The sequence below is a fragment of the Cariama cristata genome, unplaced genomic scaffold, assembly GCF_000690535.1.
Source record: "Cariama cristata isolate BGI_N322 unplaced genomic scaffold, ASM69053v1 scaffold4492, whole genome shotgun sequence".
NCBI classification, from domain to species: domain Eukaryota; kingdom Metazoa; phylum Chordata; class Aves; order Cariamiformes; family Cariamidae; genus Cariama; species Cariama cristata.
The window spans coordinates 3543-13570 of NW_009601942.1; the positions used below are offsets into that span (position 1 = coordinate 3543).

General features: G+C 40.0%; 1 protein-coding gene across 1 annotated transcript in view; it reads left to right on the plus strand.

Moving 5' to 3' along the window:
- The first annotated feature begins 388 nt into the window (after window positions 1-388).
- ARIH2 (ariadne RBR E3 ubiquitin protein ligase 2) overlaps window positions 389-10028 on the plus strand; it is a 28517-nt gene continuing 18877 nt past the window's right edge. The window contains exon 1 of the mRNA XM_009710628.1: window positions 389-735. Coding sequence (XP_009708930.1) covers window positions 487-735 — 249 coding nt within the window. The 5' untranslated portion in view covers window positions 389-486. The remainder of the gene's footprint in view (window positions 736-10028) is intronic.

The following is a 10028-nucleotide window of genomic DNA, read 5'->3' on the forward strand; positions in this document are numbered from 1 at the left end:
TAAATGGATATGATGCTTTTCTGCAGCATTTCAGGCTGTTGGTAAAAACTTAATGTCATAAATTTAGTAGCATCTCTGAAAAGATCTGTAGCGAAGGTTATGTGGCCACTTTCCAAATGTCAAAAGTCTTGGGGCCTGCTCCGGGGGATAGGATGCAGTGTCATAAGGCAATCGCTGAGGTTTTAGACCTCGCCTGTAAGAACAGCCTTGGCTTTGCAGGTGCAAGAGTCACAGTGGATCCAAACCAGGGACCTGCACAGCAGAATCTTCTTTAGCTGAGCCGTTGGGTTGGTCCATTCCTGGCTGTTTGATCACCTGTATGATGTTGACGTGGCCTCTCTCGCAATTTCTTAGGCAACAGAAAAAACTGTTTTTTCCCCCCCCTTAGGAGACAGAGCTCAGATGAAATCAAAAGAACGATAAAGTTTGGAGGAGAAAAAGAAGCTGCAATTGCTTTCCTGGTCTGCAGTTTGACAGGGCATTAAGATGTCCGTGGACATGAACAGCCAGGGGTCTGACAGCAATGAAGAGGATTATGACCCTAATTGCGAGGAGGAGGAAGAGGATGAGGATCCTGGGGATATTGAGGATTATTATGATGGGGTAGCTAACGACGTGGAGCAGCAGGGAGCAGATGCCTTTGATCCAGAGGAATATCAGTTCACCTGCCTGACTTACAAGGAGTCGGAGAGCACTCTGAATGAACACATGGCCAGCTTGGCTGCCACGTTAAAGGTGAGGAAAGGTTTCTGCATTAACACAGGTGTGAATAAGTCTGTGATTGAAAAGGCAAATGCTGAGCATACAGTTTGAAATAAAAGCTGTGGCAATTATTACTGTTATGGGGGGCTGGAGGAACATTATTGCAGGTCCCTGGTTCCAAACTGACTCAAAGGTTTACAATTGTTCCATACTGGTTCTGGGACCTGAAAAAATCTTCCTTACTGAATGTTGATTCTTACAATTTCTCTTTTTACAGAGCTGAGCTTCATGACCAAAAGTCCTGAGTTATAACTCTTTGCATTAACACAATGCGAAGAGGATATTTAGAAAAAAAACAGACCAACTGATAAATGATGCAGAGTGGTACACCTGTGTTTGAGAAGATAACTGACAGATAGGAAGACATGCTAAAACTCTATAATTCTAACAAACACACTTTTCTTTGTTGGTTCTGAGAGAATAATCATACACTTTCAAAGACAAATCAGCTGTTGTGCCAGGTAGTAACCCTACCGTTGCAGTGACAGCAGTTAGAGTACAGTGAACTTGCCAGCTCTTGTAGTGATTAATTCATCACAGAAGAGTCGCACTCTGAATCAGTTCCATGGTATTATGCTCAATAAGACTTTTGTGAAGTTTTCTTTCTCTTTATGCAACTGATGACTGTAGTGCAGGCTAGTAATAAGAGGAGAGTCCCTCTCTGCCTTGTCAGTGTGCTTTGGTCCCAGTGCAGGTCAGAGGAAAGCAGAGTTTTCTAAGGTCTAAATGTTGATACTAGGTTGAAATTACCAATGCGTCTGCTTTGTAACAGGTCTCCTAGTGCTTGTTCTTCTCTGGAACAACCCCTGAAAGCAGGACAGGTGACCACAGCATATAAAAAAACCATGTTGGATAAGTTTTGATTCCTATTCATTTGGTCTGGATCAAACCTAATTTAAAAAAATGAATGGTATCTCTTGAACCTTCTTTGCACTCAGTGTCCTACAGAAACAGTATAACCATAAAGCCTGAGGACTATGAAGCCTGTAAACAATAGGCTATAAAGTGCACCCATACTCTTTGCTGCATCTCTAGCTGATTTTGCCATCTGTTGTGCTTGTTCCCAGCATTCACCACCTCAGAAAATGAGGTTTTACTCTTTCTTGACTGTCAAACTCGTGTCTGTGATTTCTTCGAAGTGTGCAGTTTGAGCTCTGAATGCCTGCTGTTCCCTACAGATTTTCAGAAAAGAGAGGCCAAAGAAAAGAGCAAATGAGAATAGTTGGTCAGCAGTTTTGATCCAGCTGCCAGTTGCTCTTGGTTCTTAGTGATTAAGTAAAGATTTAGAACGGCTTTTCTGTTCCTTACTGTTTGCCTTCAAATGGAGCACCCTTCAAAAAGGTGACCCCTGCCATAATGTTCTTTTGAATTAAATTAAGAAAAGCAATACTTTATTTAGTCTTTAAAATCAGGCTTCCAAAGTTAAAATAAATTTTCCAAGAATTCTGAAGTTCTCATTGAGCAAATATTATAGTTGACCAGATAATGCCAGCCTGCTAGCTCGAATCTCGCCCCAAATATGACCCAAAGAGAGAACATTTTAGATCCCTTTTATATCAAGACTATGCCTACACATTTGCTTAAAAATGAAGTCCTACACACTTTGGTTTGTGCATGAGAAGATAAAAATAAATTTGGGTAGAAACCTGAGAAATTGTGATCTTGTAAGCCACACACTAAGGCTTTAGCTCTTGGAAGGCCACATTAACTCTCTGTTTGCTAGCAAAAGTGATGCAAGAATTGCACTTTTCTTGGAAATCTGTTGTGTATCTGCAGCGCATGCTTTTTGTTTCCTGGCATTCTTTCTTACAATACTTCAGCAATCCTGTTTCTTCTTTCCCCTCTCTTCCTCCAAGGAAACTTGTCATTTTGTTAGTTTTCTGAGACAAACTGGAGTGGGAAGAATTTGTGTTGAATTAGCAAGCATAGAGAAGAAGGAAATTGAATAGAACATGTTGGAACTATTTGTTACCCTTGTTTTCCATTGACTTAATGGATATGAGTAAGCAAGGGCAGACTTTTGTAAGAACTGTATTAACTTCTTTCCTCTAATTTGCTTGAGCTCTAAAAACTTTTTTTTTTTTCTTTTAAAGACTACCTTTGATAATGTCTTGGGTTTTTTGGATAGTGTTGATTGTTCTTTTGGAGCACATTAGTTCATTTTGTTGATTTCATCTCCTTTATCTTGTGATACCTAGTGGTTACATTGTGCTTTTCAACGTTAGCTCATACTTAAGGCTAAAGTGGTTGCCCCGACAGGGAAAGATGAAGGTGAATTAAAGACTGTCTTCAGGAGGTACAGTGTTGAAGGCAATGCGTGACATGGTATCTGAGCAATTTGCTATCACAAGAAATGAATAGACAATACAATTCCCGAAAGCAAAGAAAAAATGAATGCAATAAATGGGCTCAAAGCCATGTTTGAATGTTCTGCCACTGTATATTGTCATTAGGTGATTCACTTTCTGAAGGTTAAGTTGGGGGGGGTTGTGTTGAGCGTGTTTTTTTCTCTGTGTCTACACTTTTAAGACCAGAAACAGGTATTCAGAGCTTTACATCTTCATACTTGCAATCTGTACTGTTATTAGCTAATAATCTAAATAAATAGTATTTCATTTGCTCTGCTCATTAACCCTCAAAGTTTGTGTTTTAAGTGTTTTGTTCAGCTATTTCAGGCTGACTGTTCAATTCCTGTTTTTCTTAAAAGCATGGAGGTAAAGGGTGATCTTCCTTGGAAACCTTGGCTACCTTTTTTCATTCACCATGAGTTACAACTGATCTTGTTTTCACTCCTACTGAATCTAAACAGACGACTGAACAAACCTTGCATTGGCTGTCTAACTTCAGGTCAGGTGTGAGCACCGTGTATTTTTTTAAAAGTTTGAATGCAACATCGAAAGAGACAGTCTCTTCAACAAAATGCTTGGGTTTTATCTACTCCAATTAGAGACAAAAACCAGTTAAAATCTGAAGTCTGATGAAAGCATGAATCCCAGCATGTAGGTAGATGTATGCCCTTCTATCTCTTACTGTCATAGGAAACTTTTACCTTGAATTCGTTCGACTTTTTATCAGGTGGCGAATTCTGAATAGAAAAACTGGTACAAACAAGGTACCAGTAGACACAGCCAACTGTGCTGTATGGCAGGCCTGCAACTACAGCAGTGGTTATCCCAGAACCATATGGAAGCTAGAGGGACTTTGTAAGTGGTTCTCTGAAAGTCTTTCCTCATTTTTGTTTTAGTAAGAACTGTGAGTAGATCCTTGCTTTCCAAGAAAAAGAAGAGGAAATGTTCGCTCCTTGGTTGGTGCTGTTAATCTGGAGGTCTGTTTGTGGAGGGTTCAGTTAATACCCTGACTAAAATTAGGACAGGCTATGTGTTGAAACATGCCAGAAGAAAATCTCAAACTAATATCCAAAACTATGATTCTCTGACCAACAGGCCCATGAGTTGAAGCAGATCACTTTTAATTCCTCAAAAGGTCACTTGACCAACAGTCAACACTTGTTAAGGACAGTACTTTTGAAAGCAGAATGCATGTATTGCCTGCAGACCAGCAAAGGAATATACAACAGTTCTTTTTAAAAAGTAGATACAGTTATGAAATCCAGTGGCTTTCAAAAATAATGAATTAAAATTGTATAGTAGTAAGTTTGTTTTCAAGATAACTCTGTCAATCGTCATTGAGTGGTTGTGGGTCCTGGAGTGGCAGTATCAGTACATGCATACAAACAATACGATACTCAACAGTTGTACAAACAAAGTTGACCCTGTCACTGGCAAGCAATTAAGTGTGTGATGTCATATTGGTTTTGTTTGTGAATGACACTTCCTGGCTCTGCTGAGGGTCTCTGTACAAGTCTGAAATATCTGTGACGTTCCAAATAACTGGCAGTGGTTTCTGTGTTTCAGTAGTGAGATGGATCTTTCTAGTTTTTACCGATATTTTTTTTTTTTAAAAAAAACTGGTGATATGAACCACCAGATAAAACAATTGCAATTACAGTTCATGAAAAAACGTTACCTTGACTTTAGGTCTTTTTAGAAGCTGATTATCAGTCATGAGGAAGCTAAGATACTATGCAGATACAAGGTATCAAGGAAAGATAGTAGTGTTTTACAGGCAGCTGATACTAATGTAGTCTTTCCACTAAAACCAAACGAATTTTAAAACTGAAGTAACTTAACAATTTTCAGTTTGCTAATGTGAGTAATCTACTAATATTTACCAGACAGCAAAAAGCTTACTTTCCTTCCTCCTTGAAATAACAGCTTGTGATGTTTGGGTTTTTTTAGCCCTGTCCCTTGGAGAATAAAACTTGTTAGATGCAAAAAGTATTTGATGTCTTGACATAGTTCTGAATCTATTAATCCATGCTATCACTACTGATCTGTCATAGATAAACCAGTTTTTCATATATTCTTGCTCACCTCATTGATGTCACATCTTTTAGTGCAACCAAATTAGCATTTGCTCATAAAAAACACAGCCCTCTGAAACTGTTCCACACACTCAAATTGCGCTGACACAGAACAGTTAGTTTGTAGAGCTGCTTGGTGAATGCTGGCAGCAGTCCTTTTCAAATACCATCTTTAGCAGATCCAGAGTCATGTGCGTGGAGATTGGCAGCCTGTATGAGCAGCTCCTACCCGAAGGAGTTGGCGCTTGCAGAATGCCCGTTCAATGCGATCGCAAAAAGTCTGTAAAGAGCCATTATGTCAAGACATTGGCGTGTCTGCCTCCCTGTATCGCTGTGCAAACCGTGACCAAGTATGTGGTGTGGGGTGTTTATCTGAACAAACCTGGAGTGTTGCACAGTCATCCTTTTTGATGCCATAATGACTTCATGAAACTTGCATGCAACATAAAATGGCAGTCGTAAAAGACTAGCTGTACCCAAGTACCTCAGGTACAAGAAAGGTATTACAGCCTCTTGGAATATTAAAATGCGCGTACGTAAGAACAGGGTTTGAAAAATTTATGTTCAAAGTTAATGCTCCTAAGAACCAACATTGGTAAGTATCAGTATTTATTAATACACAGTTAGTAAATATTTAAATATCATTTATTATAAATGGTGGATCCTGAGAGGCAAATTTGACTTCTCCACAGAACCCCTATGGTGCTGCTTGTCAATGATAACGCACTATTTCAAAGTACCTGTAAACCCTAGATTAGTCAGGACATGCAGGTTTATAGCTGTACTGTGTTCTGTGTTTTAGTATCAAGCCAACATTATGTGGAGCATCCAGTCTGAGGTTGTAACCCTTAGGAGCACACGTTTGAGACATACCTTTCTCCTTTACCTGTTTTTTGTTCCCAAACAGAAAGATCCTGGAAGTTGTACTCTGTGAAAGCTGTGGTGTTGCTTACCAGATTCACAATGCCTGTGCTTTAGTAGTATGTTAGATATCAAGAGGACATGAATATGTGTGTAACTGTCCTCAGCGTGTTTTGTTTTGGCCCTTAAACATTTTTTTAAAAAAAAAATGTAGTAAGTTTTTGTAGACTTCTGGTCAGCAAGATAAGAGAGCTGGCTGGAGAGCGCAGACGTTGCAACCTTGTGACAACTTCATGAAGTCATTTGAGGAGAGAAATCGGGTTTGTTACTTATTGCCCAGGACTGCCCAAGTTCTCAACTTGATTGGAAAAATGAGCCACAAATGTGGAGAGTGATTATAGCCCACACATTTCTTTGTGATTCATGCCTTAAGTGTATCTTACAGCCAGTATGACTCTACAGGGAGCAAAAAAAAAAAAAATAAATCTGTTCACAGCTGTTGATGAGTATGATCTTGGTGGGAGGTAGAGGCAAGACACAAGTCATTAAAAATGCCAAAACAATCTTTCAGTAACTGTTTCATGTTGCAAGCTTACAGCTGGACAACATGATCACAGGAGCAGTGTGGAGCAGCTGAAGTGCATTTCCAAATTTGTGTGCCGTGCCTATTAAGGATGGCACAGCAGAAATGAGCTATGTTGTGTACTGTGAAACAGTGTTTTACAAAGCTGATGTTCCTCCTCTTCATCTTTTTGTAACAAAAGAAAAATACCCTTAGAAGCTGGGATTGTCAAGTAAAGGACTATGTTGTTTGGGACTGAAGATGGATTACTCACCGCAAAGTTATAGAAGCCCTGCGCTCTGCTTGTGCATGCTGCTGTGGCTATGCATGTACCAGTGCTTTCCAGTTTGAGTTGGTTGCCCAGTGTCCTGAGCCTCCGGTCATTATTGCGTGGATTCAGGTTATTACCTGCCTGTTGCTTCCTCCCTGTGCATCCTTCGCATCTTCCTTTCTGTCAACCAGAAGGAATTGTCCACTTCTCCTGGGTTTTGCTGGGAAAGCACCTAGGCAGGGGCTAAGCTGAGTGCAGCAGTGGGGTGTGTTGCTGGGGGTTTGGCAGTGTGTGGGGAACACGGTGCAGCGTGCACTGGACGCTGTGCTCTCAGACACTACGTTACGTTGGAAAGAATAGCTGCAGTGAGTAGAGCTAGGGACTCTGATGTCAATCTTATATCTGTATGCTGTCTTACAGCTTTCTTGCTGCATTTCTTTCGCTCTAAATCTTTCAAAGAAGGAATCTCATAGCTATTTTGTAATAATGCCTTCTGGCATACCATCTTGCTTAAGTCGTCCTTTTTTTAAAAAAAAAAATTATTTCTGAATCTCCTCAGGAAGAATAGCCTAACAGCTTGAGGGATACGTATGTTGAGATTTCCTAGCTGAGTCCTACTGATCCTTTTTGTTGGCAGCTGCAGCTGAAATTGTTGCTGTCCTGCGTAGGAGAGCAGATGGATTAAAGCAATGTGTAAGTGTGGAGAAGGAGTTAGAATTTAACCTGAGATCCCCTTTCTTCAGTATGTGGCCAACTAGGTTGAGCACTGACGGCTTCACGAACCATGTGTATAACACTGGCAGTATTTGTCATTCCCAGACTGCACTCTGCCTCCTAAATATGCTTCTGATCTTGCGGACTGACACCAGGTCTCTGCATGCCAGAGGGTGAGTGATGGGGTACGGATTAAAACCCTGTGATGAAGCAGAGCTGGCGTAGTGCTGTTTGTCAGGACCCTTCCATGGTATCAAGATTGCAGCTACAGACTCTAAACTGCATTTCTTTTTCTGGTGCAGCTTGCAGTTTGTAATCAGGAGAGGGGCTGAAATGTCAGACAAATTGTAAGCAGTGCTGTGAGTGAAACCTAAAGATGGAGGGCTTTTTCTCACTTTTTTTTAAGCTTGACTGAACTCAGAAAAAAAAAGCGCGCAGGGTATCTGATTTTGTGGTAACTTTGTCTTTTTTTCCTGATAAGTGAAATTAATTTGAGTTCAATTTTGAAAACAGCCTTCTAATGCTCAGAAACCTGTAACAGATATGGAAGACTTTGCTACACGACTCTGAACACTTGGGGTGTTTATGGCAGGTGATGTTAATCACAACTCAAGCCCCTGCAACCTTATGAGTTTTCTACCAGGATTGCATATTGGAAGTTTGCTTAAAAGAGAGGCAGATCAAAGCAAAGGAGAAAATGAGGTCCAAAAAAAGCTTTTTGGCTGCCCTTTTATTTCTTCTTAATTCCTAATATTTCTGCATTTTTCTGAGAAGTCCTCCAGTAAAAACAGGACAGTCAGATAGTTTTTCCAATGGGTCATGGAGGGAGTCAGATCTACTTTCCGCAAGAGAAATCAGTGTAAAATAGTACTTTTTCCATTTGTGTGTCACTTTCTTTACCTCGGTATCCTTAAGTAAAGCATGTCTGAAGGCATTTTTTTCTTCAGCAAAATTACTCAATACAAATTATGGTTTCTTTCTAAGGTGTTACTCTTCTCTACTGCCAGCTCAATTCAGTCTCTATTTTGCCCATAGTTGCTCACCAACAGCAACAATTTCAGAGGCTCTTGGTCTGTATTTTTTTACAGTTGTAAAGAATTTAAGAATGTGTTTTTAGAAGTTTTGATGCAACATGAAAACTAATATATTTCGAAGTTCATCCTTTCCTTGTAGAACTAATAAAAACTATTTGTGGATTGAAAGAAATGCTTCTCAAGATTAATCCTATTTGCTTAAATCTATTTGTATAAAAAACTTTGATTAGGGGAAAGACAAAAAATAGAAGCTGCATTTCTTTATGCCACGTTTGTGTTCATCTCGGCGAGACATTTCAGTGCAACCCTGATCTAACAGGAATTGTCAGCTTGGTGCACAGCCACAGGATGTCAGTTCCAACCAGTCATAATATCTCCAACTCATTCTGAATTGAATCTCTTTGAGAATCACGTGATGATTCTTGTTTTAAATTCCCGAAACCATATCTCCACAAAAGTGAGTATTGAAACACGTCGCTTGGAGAACAGTGAAATGATCTCATGAGCTGTACGTGCAACATAAATATGCATGAGCAATTTCTGTAGAATATAAGCTCTACAAAAGATGATGGTTTTCTAGCTTTTAGGAAACATTTCTGTCTGAATTAGCAACTGTCAGAGTGGCATGGTTGAAAAGATTTTCTGCTGTAGGGAGATGAAACTTCAGCTCTTCAAACAACTTAGCTTATCTAGGGAAGCAAGTTGAGACATAGTTGTCTTAGAGCTCCCTAAACCCAGCAAGGTACCTGCAGAGCTTCTTTGCAAATTCTTTTGATAGTGTCTTGTCCTAAAGAGTGCCAGACTGTCTCTCACACTTCAGAAGCGTGAGAATTTTGCTTATCTTAGACAGTAAAGAACGCAGGAGATAAATGGAGATAGAAATAATAAGAAAAAAAAATACTGTGCTCTCTTCCAGAAGATGAATCGATGTGTGTTTAATGCAATGGCATTACTTCTTTGTTCTACTTTCAGAATCTAATTTCGTCCAGCAGCATGTAAATTTTTCAGACGTTTTTTACAACTCCTGTAGAGTCTTTCCCTTATGCAGAGCAGCTTCCTTTTGGCAGCCCTCCTGTGTGCGTAGACACGGCGCCTCTTTTCCAGTGCAGTGATAAGCATTAGTGTTTGGTGACCATTTCTGGCAATCGGCAGCCTTCTGTCGCTGGTAAGTCAGAGTTAAACTGGTGGAGGTTTGGAAGAGGCTTCTCAGGTGACCAAATTCCTGTTTTAAGGTGAAGCTGGAAATTGCAGGTTGGATGAGATCCTCTCTCTTCAGCTTTGCTGCCCCATTGTGAAGAAAGGAGCCTGGTCTTCAGTTGGAAAATTTCCGGGTTCAGATTCAGACTGAGCTGATCTTTCATCTTAAAGTTTTAAGCTGATGGTGAGAAAATGGGAAAATGA